At 52.7% G+C, this 25,540-nt stretch overlaps 2 protein-coding genes and 1 long non-coding RNA gene across 5 annotated transcripts; 1 reads left to right on the top strand and 2 right to left on the bottom strand.

Annotated features, from left to right (window-relative positions):
- The first annotated feature begins 150 nt into the window (after window positions 1–150).
- Window positions 151–16,720, top strand: LOC113619547 (uncharacterized). 2 transcript variants are annotated; one of them, XR_003432424.1, is made up of 4 exons: window positions 151–379; window positions 2,770–2,817; window positions 5,428–5,502; window positions 13,175–16,720. It is a non-coding gene; the product is annotated as an uncharacterized LOC113619547 (long non-coding RNA). The 2 variants fall into 2 exon arrangements; XR_003432425.1 differs by lacking the exon at window positions 2,770–2,817 and having other exon boundaries at window positions 162–379.
- Window positions 16,721–16,832: 112 nt separating this feature from the next.
- LOC113619546 (ral guanine nucleotide dissociation stimulator-like) lies at window positions 16,833–22,115 on the bottom strand. Of its 2 annotated transcripts, none has more exons than XM_027104408.1 (3): window positions 19,453–22,115; window positions 18,838–18,970; window positions 16,833–18,021 (listed from the first exon to the last, which is right to left on the bottom strand). In XM_027104408.1, the coding sequence occupies exons 1-3, from the start codon at window positions 19,523–19,525 to the stop codon at window positions 17,490–17,492; spliced, it is 738 nt and encodes a 245-aa protein (XP_026960209.1). In that variant the 5' UTR covers window positions 19,526–22,115; the 3' UTR covers window positions 16,833–17,489. The 2 variants fall into 2 exon arrangements, with proteins under 2 accessions (XP_026960209.1, XP_026960208.1); XM_027104407.1 differs by having other exon boundaries at window positions 18,838–18,933.
- A 96-nt stretch (window positions 22,116–22,211) lies between these two features.
- Window positions 22,212–25,523, bottom strand: MRPS2 (mitochondrial ribosomal protein S2). Its single transcript, XM_027104406.1, has 4 exons — window positions 25,418–25,523; window positions 25,169–25,294; window positions 24,574–24,703; window positions 22,212–22,861 (listed from the first exon to the last, which is right to left on the bottom strand). Exons 1-4 carry the CDS (start codon window positions 25,455–25,457, stop codon window positions 22,252–22,254), a joined length of 906 nt encoding a protein of 301 aa, XP_026960207.1. The 5' UTR covers window positions 25,458–25,523; the 3' UTR covers window positions 22,212–22,251.
- Between the last annotated feature and the right edge of the window lie 17 nt (window positions 25,524–25,540).

The raw sequence follows: 25,540 nt of genomic DNA, 5'->3' as shown, positions 1-25,540 counted from the left end.
TCGGGGGAGGGGAAAGGAGCCGCGCGCCCCGCCCACCGGCCTCAGCCCCACCTACCCCCCTGCGTGCCCCGCCCACCTACCGCTGCTCCTCCTACTCACCCGCCCGCCCCGCCCCGCCCACCAGCTGCCGCCCCCAGTCCCCAGGGGTCCACGAGCGCCGGGGTCCCAGGACTTTTAACCTCTGCTGGCTACCTGGCCGTGGCCTCCGACGCAGGCGACCCACCTTCCAGGCGAGGAGCGCAGGTCAGGGAACTCCGGGCTGGGGTGCGGGCTTGAGAAATCAGGGAAACGATTTGAGGGAAAAACTTTATTGTTTCTAGAAGAGCCTCGAAGCAATCACCGGATGGGAAACCAGCTGGACGTCGTACTTACTTTCCGGGTTAGGATCATCACTCTTTTGCTCAGGGCCCCTGAGGCTGGCACGCCGGCCTGGAGACCGTGAGCGGCTGCCGGAATCCCTCGGAGCCTCTGTTTTTCCTCTTCTGTGAAGGGAGTTGGCCATACTTTCTTACCAAGGCCTGTCCGAGTTGTATTGACCCTGGTTCATCCTAGGGACTCCAGGAGCCCCAGGGGGACCGTCTTATATGTCTCCAAGTGTAGGCCAAGCGCAGAGGGTGGTGGTAGAGGCGTGGCGACGGAGGGGGCATTCAGAGGGACAAAAAGGAAGGCCCCCTCATGGTAAATAAGGGAACGGTAACAGGGCCGGGGAGAAACCCGATACAATTAGGATGAGGCGAAAGCTATAGGCATTCAGTAGAAACCGCGATTCGGATTGTAAATTTTGATCTTTCCCCGGCTGGCTACGGATTATGCGGTGAGATATTCTCGTGATGCTGGGCAGCGTGGTGGCAACTCTGTCAGCCACTCCATCACCAGGCTCAACAAGGATACACTTTTGACCATTCTGTACCCTGACAGCCATTCTGTTTTTCACTTTCAGTATAGTATTCAGTAAATTACATGAGATGTTCAGCTCTATTATAATATAAACTACCAGCTAACGTACGTCTTCTGAGCAAGTTTAAGGTAGGTTAGGCTAAGCTATGGTGTTCAGTATGTTCTCACCTTAGGATGGGTTTATCAGGATGTAACCCCACTGTAAGTCGAGGAAGATCTGTGCAGAGAAGCAGCATGGGAGACAAAACAACAATCAAGGCTCAGAGAGGTTATAGCTTTGTTCAAGGTCACAATGATGCAGCTTAAAGTTGCAAATGCAGATCTGCCTGGTGCATGGGCACAGCCTCCCAGGTCCTTTGTGGGTGTCATTGCCTGTGTCCTTGGGATTTCCCTTGAGGACCTCAGGTTCCTGTAAGGCAGGGTTTTTTTTCCCAGAGTCTGCAGGGGCCAGGCACAGGCCCGGGGAGCTTGTGACTGCTGGCTGAAAGGTCGTGCTTCCATTTTTAGCTGCAAACACCTGGTTCCCTGGGACCTGGTCTGGGACCAACTGATTGGTTTTTCTCATTCAGTTTGTGTTTTTACAAAGTTCTCTGGTGTACCTTCCGGACACTGGTCCCTCCCTGGTAATAAAGAGGTGAGCCAGGGACTTCCCTGGTGGTCCAGTGGTTAAGACTCTGTGCTTCCACTGCAGGGGGCATGGGTTCAATCCCTGGTCTGGGAACTAAGATCCCACATGCTGTGCGCAGGGGCAGACCCAGCCCTGGGGTCCTGGCAGACACACCAGTATTCTGTCAACAGGCAACACCCAGCCCCTGGCCAAACCAGCATTCCCTGTTTTCCCTGTCCCCCCTCCCCTCAGGAGAGGACAAATTCAGCCTAAGGACAGCATCAGGGCTGGTCTGGGAGGAGCTGGGTGAAGAGATGAAGGAAGTTAAAAGGTCCCTGGACTCTCCTCTTGGAGGGTGACTCGGCAATAGGACCCTGATACCCTCCCCTTCAGCTAAGTTTATCTACTTCTAGAAACCAGAGGAAACAGCTAGAGACACGTATAAATTGCTCATATGCATCGATGGTCATCTGTGCCTGTCTCTGAGAGCCCTGCAGGGGACACCCCCAGGGGCTGGCAGGGGGAATCTGGTGTCCTGGCAGTGGGAACACTCAGACAGAGGTCCCCACTGCCCTCACCACTGCTTAGTGGGCTATGCCCGAGTTAGTGGGATAGCTGGGACTTTAAGTAAAATCGAAAACATTGGAGGGTAGCCCTCCCAGGATGAGTCAGTGTTTCATGGCCTCTGAGTGTGTGTGTGTGTATGTGTGTGTATACACTGTTTCAGATGTGAAGTGGTGAAGTGTGTTCCAGATGGGGATAGGCCAGGGAACAGGCCACAGCCTGTGTGGGGGAGGGCCTCTGACATCCCTGCTCAGGGCTCCATTTCCCAAGAGGAGGCAGAGCCCATTAAGGGAAAGGGGATGCAGGGGAGGGGAAGCCTTGTGCCTTTGGACCAGAGGGATCTGGCTTTAACCCCAGGGCTGCAACTTACAGGCCAGGAGGGATCTTGGCATCTCAGTTTCCCACTTAGAACAAGGGGGAACTGTAGTCCCCAGGTCAGAGGTTCTTGTACAGATGCAGCTGGAGGATGACTGAACCTTCGTCCCAGGGTCTCACCAGGCAGTGACCTCACCCAGCCAGCTGCTCTGAGCCAGGCAGGCTCTAGGGTCATCTAGCAGCCTGGCCCCAGCAGCCTCCTCGCAGCTCTTGGGCAAGCCCTCATCCACCGTGAGGGCTGTGAGGAAGAGTCCAACTTCTTCCTTTGCGTGTGAATATCCAGTTGTCCCAATACCATTTATTGAAAAAATTTATTCTTTCCCCAGTGAATTGTCTGGTTGCTCATCAAAAATCAATTGACTACAGATGCGAAGGTTTGTTTATGGACTCTCAATTCTATTCCATTGATTTGTTATGTCTATCTTTATGCCAGGACCACACTGTCTTCATTACTGTAGCTTTGTAACGAGTTTTGAAATCAGGAAGTATGCGTCCTCCACTTTTGCTCTGCTTTTTCCGTATTGTTTTGGCGATTCTGGATCCCTTGCATTTCCAAATGAATCCGTAGTTCCATTTGGGAAGTATTGCCATCTTTTTTTTTTTTTTTTTTTGCGGTACGCGGGCCTCTCACTGTTGTGGCCTCTCCCGTTGCGGAGCACAGGCTCCGGACGCGCAGGCTCAGCGGCCATGGCTCACGGGCACAGCCGCTCTGCCGCATGTGGGATCTTCCCGGACCGGGACACGAACCCGTGTCCCCTGCATCGGCAGGCGGACTCTCAACCACTGCGCCACCAGGGAAGCCCACTATCTTAATAGTATAAAGTCTTTTGATCCATGAATGTGGGATATCTTTCCATTAATTTCAGCCTTCTTTAATTGCTTTCAATAATGTTTTGTAGCTTTCATTGTATAAGTCTTAGTTTTATTATTATTTTTTTTTTGCGGTACGCGGGCCTCTCACCATTGTGGCCTCTCTCGTTGCGGAGCACAGGCTCCGGACGCACAGGCTCAGCGGCCATGGCCCACGGGCCCAGCCGCTCCGCGGCACGTGGGATCCTCCCAGACCGGGGCACGAACCCGTGTCCCCTGCATCGGCAGGCGGACTCTCAACCCCTGCGCCACCAGGGAAGCCCCTAAGTCTTATATTTTTGATCCTAAATTTATTTCTGCGTATTTTATTCTTTTGGATGCTATCGTCAATTCACTTGTTTTCTTACATTCATTGTCAGATTTTTCGGCGTTAGTTTTAGAAATACAATCGATTTTTAAATTGACATATAAGAGTATATTAGTTTCAGGTGTATAAGATAATGATTTGATATTTGTATATGTTGCCCAATGGTCACCACAGTAAATCTAGTTAACATTCACCACCTCACATAGTTGCACAGATTTTTTTCCTTCTGCTGAGGACTTTCAAGAACCACTCTCCTAGCAACGTTCAAATATTCAACACAGTATTCTTAACTCTAGTCACCATTCTGCACACTACATCCCCAGGACTTCTTTATTTTATAACTGGGAGTTTGTACGTTTTGACCCTATTCATTCATTTTGCCCCCATTTACTCCCTACCTCTGGTAACTACCAATCCGTTCTCTGTATCTATGAGCCCCTATTTTTTTTCTTTAAGATTCCGCGTATAAATGAGATCCTATGGTATTTGTCTTTCTCTGTCTGACTTGTTTCACTTAGCGTGATACCTTCAAGGTCCATCCATATTATTGCAAGGATTTCCTTCTTTTATGGGTAAATAATATTCCGTTATATACACACCACATCTTCTCTGTCCATGCATCCATCAATAGATGCTCAGGCCGCTTCCTTATCTTGGCTACTGTAAATAGTGCTGCAATGAACATTGGGGTGCATGTATCTTTTTGTTTCATTTCCTTTGGGTAAATACCCAGAAGTGGGATGGCAGGATCACATAGTAGTAGTTCTATTTTTAATTTTTTGAGGAACTTCCATACTGTTTTCCATTGTGGCTGCACCAATTGACATTCCCATACAACTGATTTTTGTGGTACTTATCTTGTATCCTGCAACCTTGCTGAACTTGTTTATTAGTTCTAATAGTTTCCCCCCGTATTCTCTGTGATTTCCTATATACGTGGTCATGTAATTTGCAAATGGAGATAGTTTTACTTCATCCCCTTCAGTCTAGATGCCTTTTATTTCGTTTTCTTGCCTGGTGGACCTCCAGTGAAATGTGGCACTGAGCTGGCAAGACTGGTCACTGCGCATCTTGTTCCCGATCTCGGGGGAGGCTTCAGTCTTTCCCCACTAAGTGTGACGTGAGCTGTGGATTGTTCCCAGATGCCCTATATCAGGCTCAGGAAGTGCCCTTCTGTTTCTAGTTTCTTGAGTGTTTTTCTCATGAAAGGATGTTGGGTTTTGTCCAATGTTTTTCTGCACTTAGTGGGAAAAGCTTGTACAGCAGCTTTTAAGCCATGAAATCATCTGCCTCCCCCTCTTCCTCTGTGTTTCTCCCTCGCCAAACACACACAACCTCCCTGGAAGCAAATCAGAATCCAAATATTAAACACTCACTGCAAGATGGTTAAATGATTAGTGTAGCCGTCTTCATCCTGTTATCCTTGCCCTGGCTGCTGTGTAACTGGGGGTGGACCAGACTATTGGACACCCCAAACAAATGACAGCTAGAAATTCAAATATTAAAGATGATTTCCAGGGGTGGTGGCTCCCTCTTTCTTGCATACGCCACGATTGCCTCTTCTCTTTGCAGACCGTAGAGTGAAAATATTTAGCATCAGAGGAGAGGATTGTGCACGAAATAGCATGTATTAAGTTGTGCGCTAAAAGGTAACAATGAATAGGCAAAAGACGACTTCCCCAAGACATGTATTGAAGGGATGATAACGTATTCTGTGCAGACCTTCCTGTTGTGGAATTCTGCATTCAGAAAATCCTGTTTCTAGTTTATTTTTCTGAGGCCTTATATGTCCGCCTCTCTGTTCCAGGAGTCTGCATGCTGACCGTGTTGTTGGCCAGCCTCATGAGTGTAAGCTCTCTGACCACGTTCTGGATTGTTACAGGTGAGAGGGCTCTGGGGGTCTTCTGTGTGTCTTTAGCCAGGACAGTGTCAGCCAGGCTTTTCTCGGAACCCCGGGCAGCTCTGGCAGAGCTCAGAAGGAAGCACCAGGCTTGCATACCACCGGGCACTGAGTCTAAGGCCTCAGGTAACAGTGATTGTAAAGGGGAAGCAGGAAGGACAGAGGCAAGTCAGGGCCCTCCACCAGGATACACCCGGGTACACACACACACACACGACTTATACACATGTGCGTGTAGACACACACGCACATGTGTATATGTTGTGTGTATATACAGAGAGAATTGATTTTAACATGTGGGCTCATGTGAGCAAGGGGGCTGGCATGTCCAAAGCCTGCGGGACTGGACACTCCAGCGGGCTTCTAGATGCTGTGTCTTCTTCCCCCCCCTCCCCCCGTAGAGTATTTAATTAAATTAATTAATTAATTAATTTGTTTGTTTATTTTTAACATCTTTATTGGAGTATAATTGCTTTACAATGGTGTGTTAGTTTCTGCTGTATAACAAAGTGAATCAGCTATACATATACATATATCCCCATATCTCCTCCCTCTTGTCTCCCTCCCATCTTCCCTATCCCACCCCTCTAGGTGGTCACAAAGCACCGAGCTGATCTCCCTGTGCTATGTGGCTGCTTCCCACTAGCTATCTGTTTTACATTTGATAGTGTATATATGTCCATGCCACTCTCTCACTTTGTCCCAGCTTACCGTTCCCTCTCCCTGTGTCCTCAAGTCCATTCTCTACGTCTGCGTCTTTATTCCTGTTCTGTCCCTAGGTTCTTTAAAACCATTTTTTTTTTTTTTTTAGATTCCATATATACGTGTTAGTGTACGGTATTTGTTTTTCTCTTTCTGACTTACTTCACTCTGTATGACAGTCTCTAGGTCCATCCACCTCACGACAAATAGTTCAATTTCGTTTCTTTTTATGGCTGAGTAATATTCTATTGTATATATGTGCCACATCTTCCTTATCCATTCATCTCTCAATGGACACTTAGGTTGCTTCCATGTCCTGGCTATTGTAAATAGAGCTGCAATGAACATTGTGGTACATGACCCTTTTTGATTTATGGTTTTCTCAGGGTATATGCCCAGTAATGGGATTGCTGGGTCATATGGTAGTTCTATTTTTATTTTTTTAAGGAACCTCCATACTATTCTCCATAGTGGCTGCATCAATTTACATTCCCACCAACAGTGCAAGAGGGTTCCCTTTTCTCCACACCCTCTCCAGCATTTATTGTTTGTAGATTTTTTGATGATGGCCATTCTGACTGGTGTGAGGTGATACCTCACTGTAGTTTTGATTTGCATTTCTCTAATGATTAGTGATGTTGAGCATCCTTTCATGTGTTTGTTGCCAGTCTGTATATCTTCTTTGGAGAAATGTCTATTTAGGTCTTCTGCCCAGTTTTGGGTTGGGTTGTTTGTTTTTTTGATATTGAGCTGCATGAGCTGCCTGTATATTTTGGAGATTAATCCTTTGTCTGTTGCTTCATTTGCAAATATTTTCTCCCATTCTGAGGGTTGTGTTTTCGTCTTGTTTATGGTTTCCTTTGCTGTGCAAAAGCTTTTAAGTTTCATTAGGTCCCATTTGTTTATTTTTGTTTTTATTTCCATTACTATAGGAGGTGGGTCAAAAAGGATCTTGCTGTGATGTATGTCATTGAGTATTCTGCCTATGTTTTCCTCTAAGAGTTTGATGGTGTCTGGCCTTACATTTAGGTCTTTAATCCATTTTGAGTCTATTTTTGTGTATGGTGTAAGGGAGTGTTCTAATTTCATTCTTTTACATGTAGCTGTCCAGTTTTCCCAGTTCCATTTATTGAAGAGGCTGTCTTTTCTCCGTTGTATATTCTTGCCTCCTTTATCAAAGATAAGGTGACCATATGTGTGTGGGTTTATCTCTGGGCTTTCTCTCCTGTTCCATTGATCTATATTTCTGTTTTTGTGCCAGTACCATACTGTCTTGATTACTGTAGCTTTGTAGTATAGTCTGAAGTCCAGGAGCCTGATTCCTCCAGCTCCGTTTTTCTTTCTCAAGATTGCTTTGGCTATTCAGGGTCTTTTGTGTTTCCATACAAATTGTGAAATTTTTTGTTCTAGTTCTGTGAAAAATGCCAGTGGTAGTTTGATAGGTATTGCATTGAATTTGTAGGTTGCTTTGGGTAGTATAGTCATTTTCACAATGTTGATTCTTCTGATCTAAGAACATGGTATGTCTCTCCATCTATTTGTATCATCTTTAATTTCTTTCATCAGTATCTTATAGTTTTCTGCATACAGGTCTTTTTGTCTCCTTAGGTAGGTTTATTCCTAAGTATTTTATTCTTTTTGTTGCAATGGTAAATGGGAATGTGTCCTTAATTTCTCTTTCAGATTTTTCATCATTAGTGTATAGGAATGCAAGAGATTTCTGTGCATTAATTTTATATCCTGGTACTTTACCAAGTTCATTGATTAGCTCTAGTAGTTTTCTGGTAGCATCTTTGGGATTCTCTAGGTATAGTGTCATGTCATCTGCAAACAGTGACAGTTTTACTTCTTCTTTTCCGATTTGGATTCCTTTTATTTCCTTTTCTTCTCTGATTGCTGTGGCTAAAACTTCCAAAACTATGTTGAATAATAGTGGTGAGAGTGGGCAACCTTGTCTTGTTCCTGTCTTAGTTCCTGATCCTGAAATGGTTTCAGGTTTTCATCATTGAGAACAATGTTGATTGTGGTTTTGTCAAATATGGACTTTATTATATTGAAGTAAGTTCCCTCTGTGCCTACTTTCTGGAAAGTTTTTATCATAAATCGGTGTTGAATTTTGTCGAAAGCTTTTTCTGCATCTATTGAGATGATCATATGGGTTTTCTCCTTCAATTTGTTAATATGGTGTATCACATTGATTGATTTGTGTATATTGAAGAATCCTTGAATTCCTGGGATAAACCCCACTTGATCATGGTATATGACCCTTTTAATGTGCTGTTGTATTCTGTTTGCTAGTATTTTGTTGAGAACATTTATGTTCATTTATGTTCATCAGTGATATCGGTCTGTAGTTTTCTTTTTTTGTGACACCTTTGTCTGGTTTTGGGTGATGGTGGCCTCGTAGAATGAGTTTGAGAGTGTTCCTCTCTCTGCTATATTTGGAAGAGTTTGAGAAGGATAGGTGTTAGCTCTCCTCTAAATGTTTGATACTTCGCCTGTGAATCCATCTGGTCCTGGACTTTTGTTTGTTGGAAGATTTTTAATCACAGTTTCAATTTCAGTGCTTGTGATTGGTCTGTTTATATTTTCTATTTCTTTCTGGTTCAGTCTCGGGAGGTTGTGCTTTTCTAAGAATTTGTCCATTTCTTCCAGGTTGTCCATTTTATTGGCATATAGTTGCTTGTAGTAATCTTTCATGATCCTTTGTATTTCTGCAGTGTCAGTTGTTACTTCTCCTTTTTCATTTCCATTTCTATTGATTTGAGTCTTCTCCCTTTTTTTCATGATGAATCTGGCTAGTGGTTTATCAATTTTGTTTATCTTCTCAAAGAACCAGATTTTAGTTTTATTGATCCTAGCTATTTTTCCTTCATTTCTTTTTCATTTATTTCTGATCTGATCTTTATGATTTCTTTCCTTCTGCTAACTTTGGGGTTTTTTTGTTCTTCTTTCTCTAATTGCTTTAGGTGTAAGGTTAGGTTGTTTATTTGAGAGGTTTCTTGTTGCTTGAGGTAGGATTGTATTGCTATAAACTTCCCTCTTTGACCTGCTTTTGCTGCATCCTATAGGTTTTAGGTCATCGTGTTTTTATTGTCATTTGTTTCTAGGTATTTTTTGATTTCCTCTTTGATTTCTTCAGTGATCTCTTGGTTATTTAGTAGTGTATTGTTTAGCCTCCATGTGTTTGTATTTTTTACAGATTTTTTCCTGTGATTGATATATAGTCTCATAGCGTTGTGGTCAGAAAAGATACTTGATACGATTTCAATTTTCTTAAATTTACCAAGGCTTGATTTGTGACCCAAGACATGATCTATCCTGGAGAATATTCCATGAGCACTAGAGAAGAAGGTGTATTTTGTTGTTTTTGGATGGAATGTCCTATAAATATCAATTAAGTCCATCATGTTTAATGTATCATTTAAAGCTTGTGTTTCCTTATTTATTTTCATTTTGGATGATCTGTCCATTGGTGAAAGTGGGGTGTTAAAGTCCCCTACTATGATTGTGTTACTGTCAATTTTTCCTTTTATGGCTGTTAACATTTGCCTTAAGTATTGAGGTGCTCCTATATTGGGTGCATAAATATTTACAATTGTTATATCTTCTTCTTGGATTGATCCCTTGATCATTATGTAGTGTCCTTCTTTGTCTCTTATAATAGTCTTTGTTTAAAGTCTATTTTGTCTGATATGAGAATTGCTACTGTAGCTTTCTTTTGATTTCCATTTGCATGGAACATCTTTTTCCATCACCTCACTTTCAGTCTGTATGTGTCCCTAGGTCTGAAGTGGGTCTCTTGTAGACAGCATATATACGGGTCTTGTTTTCGTATCCACTCAGCCAGTCTATGTCTTTTGCTTGGAGCATTTAATCCATTTACATTTAAGGTAGTTATTGATATGTATGTTCCTATTACCATTTTCTTAATTGTTTTGGGTTTGTTATTGTAGGTCTTTTCCTTCTCCTGTGTTTGCTGCCTAGAGATGTTCCTTTAGGATTTGTTGTAAAGCTCCTTTGGTGGTGCTGAATTCTCTTAGCTTTTGCTTGTCTGTAAAGGTTTTAATTTCTCCATCAGATCTGAATGAGATCCTTGCTGGGCAGAGTAATCTTGGTTGTAGGTTTTTCTCTTTCATCACTTTAAATATGTCCTGTCACTCCCTTCTGGCTTGCAGAGTTTCTGCTGAAAGATCAGCTGTTAACCTTATGGGGATTCCCTTGTATGTTTTTTGTTGCTTTTAATATTTTTTCTTTGCATATAGTTTTTGGTAGTTAGATTAATATATGTCTTGGCATGTTTCTCCTTGAATTTATCCTGTATGGGACTCTCTGTGCTTGCCGGACTTGATTGACCATTTCCTTTCCCATATTCGGGAAGTTTTCAACTATAATCTCTTCAAATATTTTCTCTTTCGCTTTCTTTTTCTCTTCTTCTTCTGGGACCCCTATAATTCGAATGTTGGTGCGTTTAATGTTGTCCCAGAGGTCTCTGAGACTGTCCTCAATTCTTTTCATTCTTTTTCCTTTATTCTGCTCTGCAGTAGTTATTTCCACTATTTTATCTTCCAGGTCACTTATCCATTCTTCTGCCTCAGTTCTGCTATTAATTCCTTCTAGAGAATTTTTCATTACATTTATTGTGTTGTTCATCATTGTTTGTTTGCTCTTTAGTTCTTCTAGGTCCTTGTTAAACATTTCTTGTATTTTCTCCATTCTATTTCCAAGATCTTGGATCATCTTTACTATCATTATTCTGAATTCTTTTTCAGGTAGACTGCCTATTTCCTCTTCATTTGTTTGGTCTGGTGGGTGTTTACCTTGCTCCTTCATCTGCTGTGTGTTTGTCTGTCTTCTCATTTTGCTTAACTTACTGTGTTTAGGGTCTCCTTTTTGCAGGCTGCAGGTTCGTAGTTCCCGTTGTTTTTTATGTCTGCCCCCAGTGGGTAAGGTTGGTTCAGGGGTTTGTGTAGGCTTCCTGGTAGAGGGGACTGGTGCCTGTGTTCTGGTGGATGAGTCTGGATCTTGTCTTTCTGGTGGGCAGGACTGCGTCCAGTCATGTGTTTTGGGGTGTCCGTGAACTTATTATGATTTTAGGCAGCCTCTCTGCTAATGGGTGGGGTTGTGTTCCTGTCTTGCTAGTTGTTTGGCATAGGGTGTCCAGCAGTGTAGCTTGCTGGTCGTTGAGTGGAGCTGGGCCTTAGCGTTGAGAGGGAGATCTCTGGGAGAGCTTTTGCCATTTGCTATTACATGGAGCCGGGAGGTCTCTGGTGGACCAATGTCCTGAACTCAGCTCTCCTACCTCAGAGGCTCAGGCCTGACACCTGGCTGGAGCACCAAGACTCTATCAGCCACCCGGCTCAGAAGAAAAGGGAGAAAAAAGAAGAAAGAAAGAAAGAAAGAAAAATAAATAAAATAAAGTTATTAGAATAAAAAATTTAAAAATTATTAAAAATAAAAAAGTAATAAAAAAAAGAGAGAGCAACCAAAGCAAAAATCAAATCCACCAATGATAACAAGCACTAAAAACTATACTAAACAAACAAACAAACAAACAAAAAATGGACAGACAGAACCCCAGGACAAATGATAAAGGCAAAGCTATACAGACAATCACACAAAGTAGCATACGCATACACACTCACAAAAGGAGAAAAAGGAAAAAAAGTATATATATTTTTAAAAAACAAATTAGATGCAGAAAGCAAACCCCAAGTCTACAGTTGCTCCCGAAGTCCACCGCCTCAATTTTGGGGTGATCCATTGTCTATTCAGGTATTCCACAGATGCAGGTACATCAATTTGTCTGTGGAGATTTAATCCGCTGCTCCTGCGGCTGCTGGGAGAGATTTCCTTTCTCTTCTTTGTTCGCACAGCCCTGGGGTTCAGCTTTGGATATGGCCCTGCCTCTGCATGTAGGTCGCCTGAGGGCATCTGTTCTTCGCTCAGACAGGACGGGGTTAAAGGAGCAGCTGATTCGGGGGCTCTGGCTCACTCAGGCTGGGGTGAGGGAGGGGAACGGAATGCGGGGCGAGCCTGCGGCGGCAGAGGCCGGCATGACGTTGCACCAGCCTGAGGTGCGCTGTGTGCCCTCTCGGGGAAGTTGTCCCTGCATCACGGGACCCTGGCAGTGGCGGGCCGCACAGGCTCCCGGGAGGGGGGTGTGGAGAGTGACCTGTGCTCGCACACAGGCTTCTTGGTGGCGGCAGCAGCAGCCTTAGCGTTTCATGCCCGTCTCCGGGGTCCGCGCTGATAGCTGCGGCTCGCGCCCGTCACTGGATCTCGTTTAGGAGGTGCTCTGAATCCCTTCTCCTTGCGCACCCCAAAACAGTGGTCTCTTGCCTCTTCGGCAGCTCCAGACTTTTCCGCGGACTCCCTCCCGGCTAGCCGTGGTGCACTAGCCCCCTTCAGGCTGTGTTCACGCAGCCAACCCCAGTCCTCTCCCTGGGGTCTGACCTCCGAAGCCCGAGCCTCAGCTCCCAGCCCCGCCCGCCCCAGCGGGTGAGCAGACAAGCCTCTCTGGGCTGGTGGGTGCCGGTCGGCACCGATCCTCTGTGCGGGAGTCTCTCCGCTCTGCCCTCTGTTGCTGTGCTCTCCTCCGTGGCTCCGATGCTTCCCCCCCACCACCCCCATCTCCGCCAGTGAAGGGGCTTCCCAGTGTGTGGAAACCTTTCCTCCTTCACAGCTGCCTCCCAGAGGGGCAGGCCCCGTCCCTATTCTTTTGTCTCTGTTTTTGCTTTTGCTCTACCCAGGTACGTGCGGAGTTTCTTGCCTTTTGGGAGGTCTGAGGTCTTCTGCCAGCGTTCAGTAGGTGTTCTGTAGGAGTTGTTCCACTCCTACAGATGTAGTTTTGATGTATTTGTGGGGCGGAAGGTGATCTCCATGTCTTACTCCTCTGCCGTCTTGAAGCTATCCTTAGCTGCTGTGTCTTGAGCCAGACTTTCTTTTTCAGGAAACCTCGGTTTTTTGAAGGCTTGTAAGGCCTTCACGTGATGAGACCCACCCTTTGAGTGATCTTTACTTAAAGGCAAGTCAGCCACACCTATAAGTAGCTTCACAACATGTGTGGACTAAATCATCAGTTTGATCGGATGACTGCACACTATGGCCTGGGCAGGTTGACACGTGAGACCAACCGTCACGGCCCACCTTCTTTTGACTCGGTACCCACAGCTCTGCTGTAGCCACGTTGAGTCTCTAAGTGAAGACAGTAAGAGAGTCGTTCTCCCTCCTGATGAGACACGCGGGCACTGTCCCCAGGGCATGCAGAGTGCTGGGGTGATGCTTACTTTTCTCCTTGACGACCTGTAACTTAAACCCTGTGATGTGAGGGTAACAGTTATTTGTGTATCTTATGGTCTATGTTATGCTATACGGTAAGAAGATAAAGGAAGGGAAGAAAAGAAATGTATTTGATGCGTGCACAAGTGTGTGCACGCAGTCTACAGTCACGAGGTTGGTGAACTTTTTGTCCTCTTGCAGCACCAGTGCCAACTCGACTGCCAACTCGCAAGCTGGCACCACGGTCAGTGCCAGCTCTTGTACCAGTGCTAGTGCCAGATCTGGTGTTAAAGGCGTTTCTGGTACCAGCCTGACAGCTAGAGGTAGCACCGGCTCCAGAGCCAGAGCCAGCTCCAATCACCAGCTCCTGCAGCGTCCCAGAGCTGGAGCTGGCTCCAGGGCCACCTTCAGATTTAGAGCCAGTGCCAGGTGCAGAATGAGAGCCGGCTCTATCACTAGATCTAGAGTCAAGTCCAGTGAGAGAACTAGTTCCATCATTGGCTCATGGAAAAGCCCTCAAACTCCAGTGAGCTCCGCAACTGGCTCCAGCACCAGCTCCAGGGCTGGAACCAGCTTTGGCACCAGCTGTCTCACCAGCTGCAGGGATGGAAGCAGCTCTGTCATCAACCAATTTGCCAGCTCCAGCAGCAGCTCTAGAGTTTGGATCCGACCCAACACAAAGCCCAGAGTGACAGATAACAACAGGAAGTGAACTCGAGTCTACCCCAGCACCACCTCTGGCAGCACAGCTAGAGCTACAGGCAGCTCTAGAGGTAGAGCTCTCTCTAGAGCTAATGTCAGCACCAGAGCTAGCTCGAGCATTAGCTCCCGAGCTAGAGAGAGCTCCACTGCCCGTTCCAGGGCGAGAGCCAGCTCCAAGCACCAGCTCAAGAGCGCGAGTGATATCTGGAGCCAGCTCCAGCCAAAGCTCCAGGCTCGGTGTCAGTTCCAGCACCCGCTTCAGCACTGATCCATTGCCGGAGCCAGTTCTATTACCACTAATAGTTCTGGCTCTCCAGAACTAGAGCCAGAGCTGGCTGCAGAGCCAGAGTCAGCTCCAGCACCAGAGCTCGAGCCAGCGCCATGGCGACAGTCAACTCAGGCTCCAACACTGGCATCAACTCCTGAGATAGAGGCAGCTCCAGCCTCAGCTCCATTGCTGCTCCTGGGCGGGGCTGCTGTTATCCCACGAGCTGGAGCTGGCTTGAACACCAGCCGTCATGTCAGCTCTACCTCTGGAAGATGGAGACAGCTCTATCACTGACTCCCGTGCCAGCCCCAGTGATAGAGTGAGAACCAGCTCAAAGCCAGTTTAGAGCCAGTGCTAGGTGCCAAGGAAGAGGTCGCTCCAGCGCCAGCTCTAGCATCAGCCCCAGAGTTACAGCCATTCCTGGCACCAGCTCCAGAGAGAGAGTCAGCACCAAGTTCAGACCTAGAGCCTGCTCCAGCCACAGTTCTAGGACCAACTCCAGAGCCAGAGCCCCCATGAGAGTCAGCTCCTGCAGCAGCTCCAGAGCAAGAGCTGGCTTGGGCGCCCGTAGCAGACTTAGAGCCAGTGCCAGCTCAGGAGAAAGAGCCACAGCCCCAGCACCAACTTCAGAGCTAGATCGTGCTCTGGCACCAGCACGATGCCACGTCAGAGGTAGAGGCAGCTCTGTCAGCAGCTCCTAGGCCAGACTCTGTGCCTGCTCTGGCGCCAGAATCTGCCCTGACACCAGTTCCAGAGGTGGAACCAGTCCAGAGCCACAGCCAGCTCCACCGCCAGTTTTAGCGCCAGCCACAGAGCTAGAGCCGGGACCGGCTGTACAGCTAGAGGCACCAGAAGCAGAGCCAGCACCAGACCGGAGCTGGAGTCAGCCGCAAAGTCAGCGAGAGCTCCAGCACCAGGGACAGCTCCCGCGTCCTCTCTACAGCAAAATCCACGGCTGCTTCCGGCACGGGCTGTAACCTTAGCTCCGGAGGTACCTGATCCACAGCTCAAGCCAAACCAGTACCCACCCAGGAGTCAGCTTCAGTGGCCGCTGCAGAGCCAGAGCCAGAGCCAGCGACCGCAATAGCTGCAGCACCGGCTCCAGCCAGTGTGAGAGACAGCTCGAGAGCGCTGTCCAACTGCAGAACCAGGTCTAGACCGTCTCTGGAGGTAGATCCGCCTCCAGCGCCTTCCCCAGAGCTAGAGCCAAGTCCAGCATCAGCTCTTGCATAAGCTCCAGTGCCAGTCCTAGGAGCAGAGCCACCTTTGAACTAGAGCCAGCTCTGTACCCGCTCTAGGACTGGGCGGGGCTGGGGGCGGGGCTGAGGGCGGGACAGTCCCTTCTGGGCAGGTCACTCCCAGGGCCTCCTCCTCCTCCCTCCCTGAGGTCCCGGCCCTCGGGTCCTCTGAGGCCCCGCTTTCCCAAGCGAGGCTCAAAGTGGGCAGAGACCGCTCTGTTGGAAACTGGCCAATACCTTAAAAACTGTATATGTTTTGACCCAGAAAATCCACCTCATGGATTCTGCCCTGAATAGAGATTTATGGACACAGATGTTCCCTTCAGCATGATTCTGAGAGTGAAAAATGGCAAATGGCCCATGTCCCATAGCAGGGGCTTTTCAGAAATTCTGATTCGGGGCCCCAGAAAATGCGGAGGAGGAAGACGATGGACTGATCAGCACCCGCCCGGGGGAACCAGGTTCCAGAAGGGCACACGTGCCCAGAGTCCTCCCCACCTGACACCCACAACTGCACACGCACACACGTGCACATGGGCACACACACCACGCGAGAATTCCTGCGGGTAAACTCCTGGGATTAGCTCTGCAGGTAAAGGGTCGCACCCGTGGAGCTCTGGGGTCCTGCGCACTGTTCTCCCAGACAGGAGTGTCCTTCCACGCTTCCCTCTAGGGGACCTGCTGGGCCTCTGCTTCCTCACACTGTCCCCAGGGCTGGTCGCCGCCAGACTAGAAACCTGTCGGTGTGGTGTTGACAGCGCCGTCTCCACGGCGTCTACATCTGCGTGTCATCGGGAGGTCAAGCGTCTCTGACCTGTACCGACCACGTGTGCGGCCTCTTGTTGGAGCTGCACATGTGTGTTCTCTGTCCCTTTTTAAAACATTGACTTTCAAGATCTGGGGGACCACAGGGGTGTCAAACCTCTCTCTGGCCCTGGGGTGTGAGGAGGGCTGCTCCAGTTTGCGGTTTGTCTTCCCAGCTTTCTACATGTTTCTTGTTTCTGTTTGGCCATGGGAAGAGCCAGCCGTTTCCCTTCTGTCTTCTGGCTCTGGGGCCATACTCAGAACAGGGGTCTCTACCCTGAGACTGCACACATATTTACAAAAAAGACTTCAATTTGTACATCCCATCTTTAATCCATCTGGCATTTCCCTTTCATATAATAAAAATGCTATTTTGAAGTAAAAAAAGAAAACAAAAATTAACTACTCCCCTCTTAAAATATGTGGCCTACACAGAAAGCCACCTTGTATAATTCCATTTATAGGAAACATCTAGAACAAGTAAAGACACAGAGACAGAAAGCAGATTACAGGTTGTCGGGGGCTGGGGGAGAGAGGAATGGGGCATGAGCGCTCTGGCTCAGGGATTCCTTCTGGGGAGTGAAACAGTCTGCCCGAGACCCTGGGGAAGGTTGCACAGAACTGTGAATATACTCGATGCTCCTGAAATGCACAATTTCAAATTTAAAAAATTAAACTTGGTTATATGAAGACGTAAAAGACACCATAAATAATGTGAAATGAAAACATAAAATTAAAAACCAAATCAGAAACAGTAACAGGGGAGGGGAAGGGAAGTTTGGGGGTGGGGGGAGCGGGTAGAAGTGGGTCAGGAGCTGACGCTGAGCGTGGCGCCAGAGCTCGTTCTCCCCGCAGGGGTAGTGGGTGCCGAGCCGGCTCTGGGTCTCCTCCGGAGCAGGTGCAGCCGCGGGCCCTGGAGGCAGAGGTGTTGATGCAACTGATTGTGATGTTGGCTCCCACTCCGGTGCCGCCGCTCAAGGTGTCCCTCCAGCCACTGATGGAAACGCCTCCAGCTCTGGATCTGGCTTTAGTTCTGTTGCTGCTTCTGCAGCTGGATCTAGGTCTTCAGATTGCACAGGGGCTGGTGCTCGAGCCAGCTCTAGATCCTGAGATGGCAGTGAAGGTGCAGGAGGAGATCCACGTGCCTGCCTCACACACGTGCCTTTGCAAGCAAAGGAAACAGCCCGCGGCCTTTTACAGAGGCTCCAGCCAGGATCTGAGACAGGACGTCTCCCCGCCAGCGGTCCCCACGTGGGCAGTCCGAGGCAGCCCCGGGGGCTCCTGCGTGTCCAGCACCGACCCCGCTCCTCACCCTCCGGCTCTGCCTTGGTGAGCTCTGTGCGCTCCAGCTGGGCCAGGAGAAGGTGGGCGCGGCGCTCCAGGTCGGAGCCGGGCATGTTGAGCTGCACGTAGGCCACCAGCTGCTTGAGGCATGGGAAGTCCGGGGGCTGACAGAAGTCCTCGGAGTACTGGTCCAGCCAGGTGCCCAGGATGGAGGAGACGGCACTGGGGGCAGGCGTGCGGGTGGGAAGCAGTCAGGGGCCTGGCCTTTCCTTCCACGCGGCCCTCCCCTGGCTCCCCCATGGGGGCTGGGCTTCTGGGCCCGCCCCTGCCCCACCGCACTGGGCTGCCAGGCGGGGGCAGGCCTGGTCGGCAGGCCTGGTAGGAAGGGGCCCTCCGTCCCTGGTGACCACCTCTCCCTTCCTCGGGGGAGCCTGACTCTCTCCTGTCTGCCCCCAGCCCCCCGGGCCCTCTCCACTGGGAAGGAAACTGCAGGAGGGCAGGGAGGGCCGCGCCCGCTCTGTCCATCGCGCTGGCCTGGCCGCACACAGTAGGCGCTGCATAAACAGGGGAGGGAGGAGGCGACAAGCAGAGTGCGCCCCTGCCCGGCCTTCACGGGCCTCGCGCACCTGAACCGGAAGCTCGCGCACCGACGGCTGCCTTGGTCTGTGCGCCGGAGTGCGGGTCTCGTCCTCCCAGGGACGCCATTCTTGGTGGTGGGGACGTAGCCGGCCCCCTGACCCTGACTGTGCTCCCGTGAGCCCCAGCTGAGCACTCACACTGGGCTGCGAGGCTGACGTGTCAGCAGCTTGCCCCCCACACCTCCTGTCGTGGGCCCCGGATCTGAGGGGATGGAAGCTCTCAGGGGCCGGCTCTGAGCCCCCAGCCTCCCCTCTGCTCCCTGGGGACATGGGACCCCAGCCACAGCTCTCTGACTCCTTTCCTCCTGCAGCCAGACCTCAGCCCTCCAGCGGGAATCACAAGATGAGTGGCAGCCAGGGTTCTGCCCAGCCCCTCCCATCAGACCCAAAGTCTACTCACTTTTTCAGTTGGTCCTGAGGTCCGCCGTCCTCGCTGGAATAAGGGAGGATGCACCCGTATCTAGAGGAGGCCGTGAGGGCGTCACATCTACCGTACCTGCTATGACGTCTAGTGTTACTGGCTGACCCTCCGGCTAGGATGGAAGCCCGGGAGGGCGGGGATTTTTGTCTGCACTGTTCACTGAATAAAGCCAAGTGCCTAGAAAAGTGCCTGCACACAGTAGGCGCTTCGTATGTATTTGCTGAACGAATGAGCCCAACCAGCACCTTGCAGACGCCTGAGTGGGCCTGGGCCCTCAGCCGGCCCCCAGCCAGCCCTGCCCTGGCTACTCCCAGGAAGGACCCCTGACACAGAATCTGGAACCTCCTTTACAAATGGGAAAACTGTTCTGCCCAGCGGCTGGAAGCAGAGAGCTTCTCCATGGGGCAGAGGAAAACCTTAATTAAAACCGCCCCAGCCCTCAGCAGCCCTTTCCACAGGGCCGGGCGCGGGGTCGCACTGTCCATGCTTATCCGACAGTCCTGGCAGCCCGGCCTTCACGTGAGCAAACTGAGGCTCAGAGAGGTAAAGCGACATTCCCAAGACACACAGCCAGTGGGTGGGCGGGGCGCTCACCTTTGCAACAGCAGGTCCAGGACCCGCTGGGTGGTGGTGAAGGCTTGGTAGGTGCACGGGAAGATGGTGACATAGGAGAGGTCGCTGCCCTGGAAGGTGGGCACCAGGTGCTCCACCAGCTTCTCCAGCGTGCCTGCCTTCACGGTCCGCACCTTGCAGGTCTCATACAGGTTCAGGGCTGACTCATTTTCATACATGGGCTGATTTTCGGACAAAGGAGGGACAGGTCAAAAAACAGTGTGAGAATATTCAGGCTCATATGTTGAGATGCAACGGTATAGAAAGAATTGGCTTTGCACGTGGCCAGGGCCAGGCCTGGGAGCACTGGTGGGTGAAGGGAGGAGCCCAGCTCCTTGGGTTGGGACTGGCCACTGGAGGCAAAGTCCTGGGCTGGACCCTGGGCAGTGGCCCCAGGTGGCATCTGGCCCCAGCCACCTGCAGGCCCGATTCTAGAGACCCCTGCACGCCTACACTCACCGTGAGCCTGTTCTGGCCCGAGTTGGTGGTGTGATGCACCTGCCCTCAGCCACCCTGGGCCCAAATCCCCCCCTGAACCCGGCTCTTCCAGGCCCCTGGGACGCCAACCACTCAGGGAACGACCCTGCCAGACCCCAGGAAAGGTCAGGGCTAATGGGCAAGTCGTCACCGCGGCAGCAGGAGGGGAGGGCTCAGGCCCTTGCTCTCCAGGCCTTCGGGGCTTCTGGCCTCTCGGTGTTTATCTCCAGGTTGGCAAACTTGGAGGTCCCCTCCTGCAGGGAGGATGCATCTGTATCTAGAGGAGGCCGTGAGGCTGTCATATCTACTGTGCCTGCTGTGATGTCTGTTGGGGCTGGCTGACCCCCGACTAGGGTGAAAGCCCGTGCTCTGCCCCCCCTCCTTTTACCTGAGCCCCTCTGGAAGTGCCCCCCCGGGCTGGCCCATCCGGGCTCTGGGCTCTGTCAGCCTGTGCCTCCCTTCAGGTCCTCGTGTACCTGAAACCGCCCAGCTCGTCTGTGTCCCCTCATCCGCCGAGTCACCTGCTCAGTGCGGCCACCCCTGTCCACCCCTGTCCACCCCGCTCCCAGCATCCCCAGGACCGGCAGCACAGCCAGGAACCGAAACGCACTCTCATTGCCCCTGCTGGTCTTCACCGGCCTGTGTCTGGTGCAGGTTCCAGGGGGATCCTCAGGGGACAGAGGATGGCCAGGGCCAGGCAGGCCACCCTGGGGAATGGGGTGGGGTAGGGGTGCTCGGGGGTGCCTGCCCTCCAGGGCTGCTCCCCTCCACCCAGCCCGAGTCAAGGGCGAGAGAACAGGGCCTCCTCGCGTGTCCCTCGTTGCCCTGCCCGTGTTGCCCTCCCCAGACGGCCTGCTTTTGAAGGGCGGTGTGGACCCTCCGCCTTGGGGAGGCCCAGCTCACATTCCAGAGCTCCCGTCCACGGCCACTGAGCCTTCTCACACTGTGCTGATCTCGAGGGTCTTGGCTGCCCACTCTGGCCTCCCTGGAGCGCCGAGCGACAGGCCCGGCCATCTCCAGAGGAGTTGGGGAAATCTCACCCACGCACACCGAGGGAGGTGTCTTGTGGGGGGAAAGTCTTGGGGGGACCCCTCAATTTACCTGCCTGTGAATTTGCATGCCCATACTTCATGTTTGCAAATTAAACCAATGCCTGTCAGTTGGTTTCAAACTGGCATTCAGCTCCTTGCCCCTTCCAAACTGTGAACCCTTCCAGAAAACATCAGGGACCTCCACCTCGCATGCCCCCCCTGAAAGATGCTGAGCGGGCCTGTGGGACCAGTCTTCCTTCCCCCGTGTGTTACTGTAGGACGTGGACTGGCGTGATGCATCCATCCACACGAGGCCATCCTGTTCTGACCCCACCAGACCCTGCTGCCTGGACCCTCGGCGGCAGACAGGGTCCTGGGGTGGTCATGCACACCAGGAGCTATGGGGTGGGGTCCTGGAAAGCAGGGGCCACACCTCATCCCAGGAACACAAGTGTTGCCAAGGAAGGTCCCACAAACGAGGGGGCATCCAAAAGTTCCTGTGAACAGGGTCCCATCTTACCCGACCACCTGGGGAGGATGCCTGTTCAGGGCATGGGCAGGACACGAGGGCCTCGAGCCTCAACACCGAAGACGGTGTCGAGGGGCAGCCGGTGCCATCCCATCCAAACCCACGTGCACATGCCTGCCTGTCTCCCTGAAGCTTGAGGACCCAGGGGGCAGGAACGTGTCTCGTGTGCTCCAGGGGCCCCGTGGGTGCCGATGAAAACAGAGCACACAGACCACGCTGCAGAACCAACGGTCCAGGTCCCCATTCCGCCCAAATCTAAGCTTTATTCCTGTTGAAATCACGCTGTCTGCTTTGCCCAGCCTGTCCCAACCCGGATGGAATCTTCTTAGTGGCTCACCCTGCAACCTCACGTTATAAAACAGCCCCTGAAGCCAGGCAGCAGGGAAGCAGCCCAACCTAGGGGTATTCTGGTTGAGAAAAGTCAAGCTGGTGAGAACCTTCCTAACATACAAGGGACTCATCTTGAGGTAGAAACAAGGACTTCAGACTCCAGGGACGGGATGTTTTCCGACGGGTCCTTTCCAGGCAGGCCACTTGCCCAGCGAGCCTGCTGGGTCCTCGGGTCTGAAGTGGAGCCCCGGGCGGGCAGCTGCTGAGAAGCGTTCCTAGCAGCAGGGACCCGAAGCCTGGAATAACTGGGAAGGTGCTAAGAACCATGCCGGGGGTGGGTGTGGGTACAGGGGGTTGGGTCCCAGCTTCAGAACAGACTCGGCTGCTGTTTCACTCGGGAGAAGAGCAGGCAGGTCAAGGGGAATGACCCAAGTCCAGCTCGGCCTGCACTCCCGGGGAAGGAGGGTCGGCTGCGCCGCGGCCCTTGGCGCCCTCCTGGCCCTGCAGTCGGTACAGGGCCTCGACCTGCTTGCGCTTCTCTTTGGCCCGGTTGATGGTGGTCTGGAAGAGCCTGCAGAAGAGCTGGACGGCCGGGGGCGAGTCGTCATTGCCCGGGACGGGGTACGTGATGAGGGATGGGTTGCAGTTGGTGTCCACGATGCCCACGGTGGGGATGTTCATCTTGGCCGCGTCCCTCACGGCTATGTGGGGCTCAAAGACGTTGTTGAGCGTGTGCAGAAAGATGATGAGGTCTGGCAGGCGGACGCTGGGGCCCAGGAGGAGGGGCGCATTGGTCAGCAGGCCGCCCTTGAAGTAGCGGGTATGGGCGTATTCCCCGCAGTCCCGGGCCACGTTCTCGATCAGGTGTGAGAACTGCCGACTGCGGCTCACAAACAGGATGATGCCCTCGCGATAGGCCACATGGGCCGTGAAATTCAAGGCCAGCTGCAGGTGCGTCGCCGTCTGTTCCAGGTCAATGATGTCCTGGTCCAAGCGGCTCCCGAAGATATACGGCTCCATGAACCTGCCGGACACCCACCAAGGCCAGTGTGAACCAGCCCCACGTGGCCACCTCCACCCGCCCTTTCTCATGCGCTCCCCCAGCCCTGGGCCCCTGCACGGGGGGCACGGCAAGCCCAGGGCTGGTACAGTCTGCAGCCCTCACCATGACGATGGCAGCGGGGACGCTGTCCCAGGAGTGACAGCCGCGGGCAGTGGGAGGGTGAGGGTGGGCGAGCAGGGCAGGCTGGGCTGCAGGCCACTCCATGTCTCGGGCAAGTGGTTTACCCCTCTGAACCTCCACCTGGCCGCGCGGGGTGCCTAATAGAGTGGACCCACACGGACATCTGGACACTTAAACGTGACGTCCGGACAGCGTCCCACCCGGTGCTGCTTGTCTGGCTCCCGTCCTTGTCATTATCATCACCTTTGAGGCTTTACAACTGAGCCCCACCCTCTGGGGGGGCTGGGGGACCAGAACGGCAGGGGGTGCCCCGGGCTGCAAGCGTGACATGCCGGAGCAGGAGGCAGCCAGGCCTCGGAGGGAACCCTGAGGGCACAGACCCGCTGGCCTGGGCCGAGAGCCGGGGCTGCGAGACCGTCCTCTTGCAGCCCCCGCCCCATTCACTCTTCTGCTCACCCCCGCCGAGACTCTCTCTTCCTCTCCGAAGAGCCTTCCCAAGGCCCCACGTGCCCTCACCTCAGGTGACTTCTCCGCAGCACCTACAGTGGCGTCCCTCCTCCCATGCCCCGGCCCCGCCCCCTCTTCCCAGACTCTGAGGCACTGGTTGCCCAGGGCTCCCACCTGGGACTTCCTCTCTCCTCCATCCCCCACTCCACATGTTCTCAAAAGGTCCTGATGTGGTGGCCCCCGGCCCAGGCTGCTTCTCCCTAGTGCCTGCGTGACATCCCCACTGGGGTGGCTGAAGGGTCACCCTCATAGGACCCAAGTTCCTGATGTGAAGGATGTCGACACCTGCTCTGGGCTCTGCTCAGCTGGACCTCCGGCTCTGCCCCCATCACCCCACATCCAACCACTGCTCCGGCTCTGCCGGCGCAGCTGGGCCCATCACCTTTCCCCTGAACATCTACAACCGCCTCCCTCCCTGGCCTAACTGCTCCTCCAATACACGCCCAACCCAGCCGTCAAAATCGCCACGTGAAAAGACTGGGCCAGTCACCACTCCTCTGCGTGCCCTTGGAGACACCTCCGCGAGATGCCGACGGCCTTGCCAGCACTGCCCTCCCGGATGGCCTGTCTGTCGGGGAACCAGCAGCAGCGGGCCTGGCCCCACCGACGACCAGGAGCCCCACCGCAAGGTCCGCGGGGTCTGGGGGTCGGGAGGAGCAAACGGGGCCTGAGAATAAACAGCTGCCCCTCCTTGGGGCTCAATGATCCCATCTGGAAGAAAAGGGAGCTAGACGCTCTTAAAACAAACTGAGGGCTTCCCTGGTGGCGCAGTGGTTGAGAGTCCGCCTGCCGATGCAAGGGACACGGGTTCGTGCCCCGGTCCGGGAAGATCCCACATGCCGCGGAGCGGCTGGGCCCGTGAGCCATGGCCGCTGGGCCTGCGCGTCCGGAGCCTGTGCTCCGCAATGGGAGAGGCCGCAACAGTGAGAGGCCCGCGTACCCAAAAAACAAAACAAAACAAACAAACCGAAAAAGGAGCCCTGGACCCCAAGGCAAGGGTCCCGAGCCCCCCAGGCACCCCTACACTCGCCAGGGGCGTCACCTACCTGTGCCGACAGCCAGCTTTGTGTCCCAGGTGCACCCGGGCATCGAAGAGACTTCTTACAGAAAACAATTCCTTGACATTGAAGAAGTCTAAGTGCTTGAGGGGCTCGCTCAGGATCCTCTCGTTCAGATCTGGGGCGGGGAGAGGGAGAGGATGCAGGGTCTGGATCCCGGCTCCCAAGCCTGGGGTCTGTGGGAGAGCAGATGCTGAGGGTCCCCAGGGGCCTTTTCTGGAGGCTCGGGGCGGAGGCCGAGATCTGACCCCAGCTTCGCTCCTGGGTAAACGTGGCCGAGTCTTCACTCGGAGAGAAGGGGCGCCGGGTGGTGTCTGAGGTCCCCGTGGTCCCGCCAGCCGCCCGCAGGAGCTCCCCGGCCGCGGTTCGTGGAGGGGGGGGGGGGCTCGGCCCTACTCGGCGGTGGGGCTGCTCGGAGGGCTGCAAGCTCGTGCGGCCCAGCACGTGGGCTGCCAGGGGCGGAAGGCCGCCCTTCGCCCTCCCCAGTCCCGCATCCTCCAGGGTCCCCATGGAGACCCAGAGCGCCCGGGACTCCTAGCAGCGGGACAATTTCAAACCCCCAGGACCGCAGGGCTGGCGTTACCGCTGCTGCGCTCGGGCTCCCGGGCCGCGGAGGCCACGGCGCTCCCCAGCGTCCTGCCGCTCGGTCCCATCGGGCCCGGGGTCGCCGTCTGGACGAGGTGCAGCTGGAGCGGCCAGCGCCGGACACCTGCGGCGACAGCAAACTCGTGGCGCGCGCCCCCCGCCCGCCTCCCTCCTTCCCTCCCTCCCGCCGCCCGGCCCGCAAGAGGGTCCCTGCCGCGCCCCCCACCCCGGGTCCCGGGCGCCTTACCTGCGCCGAGCAGCCGGGGTAAGACCGAGCCGGGTACCATGGCGTGGACTCCGGTAGGCGGACGGACGGACAGACGCGGAAGACGTGCAGGCGCGGCCCCACGAGCGGCTCCTCCTTCCGGCT

The sequence above is a fragment of the Aethalodelphis obliquidens genome, unplaced genomic scaffold (assembly GCF_003676395.1).
Source record: "Aethalodelphis obliquidens isolate GAN/ISIS:26980383/991018 unplaced genomic scaffold, ASM367639v1 scaffold7, whole genome shotgun sequence".
NCBI lineage: Eukaryota > Metazoa > Chordata > Mammalia > Artiodactyla > Delphinidae > Aethalodelphis > Aethalodelphis obliquidens.
This window is presented reverse-complemented; position numbering and strand designations above follow the sequence as displayed.

Bases quoted from the DNA above. Each gene is read 5' to 3' on its own strand.
- LOC113619546 (XM_027104407.1), bottom strand. From the start codon at position 19,649: ATGTATGAAAATGAGTCAGCCCTGAACCTGTATGAGACCTGCAAGGTG. The intron at 18,934-19,452 runs GTGAGCGCCCCG...ACGTCATAGCAG, and splicing joins CTGGACCTGCTGTTGCAAAG to GTACGGTAGATGTGACGCCC. The intron at 18,022-18,837 runs GTGAGTAGACTT...GCCTGCCCCCAG, and splicing joins CCTCAGGACCAACTGAAAAA to TGCCGTCTCCTCCATCCTGG.
- MRPS2 (XM_027104406.1), bottom strand. From the start codon at position 25,457: ATGGTACCCGGCTCGGTCTTACCCCGGCTGCTCGGCGCAG. The intron at 25,295-25,417 runs GTAAGGCGCCCG...CTGTCGCCGCAG, and splicing joins ACCCCGGCTGCTCGGCGCAG to GTGTCCGGCGCTGGCCGCTC. The intron at 24,704-25,168 runs GTAACGCCAGCC...TCCCCGCCCCAG, and splicing joins GGAGCCCGAGCGCAGCAGCG to ATCTGAACGAGAGGATCCTG.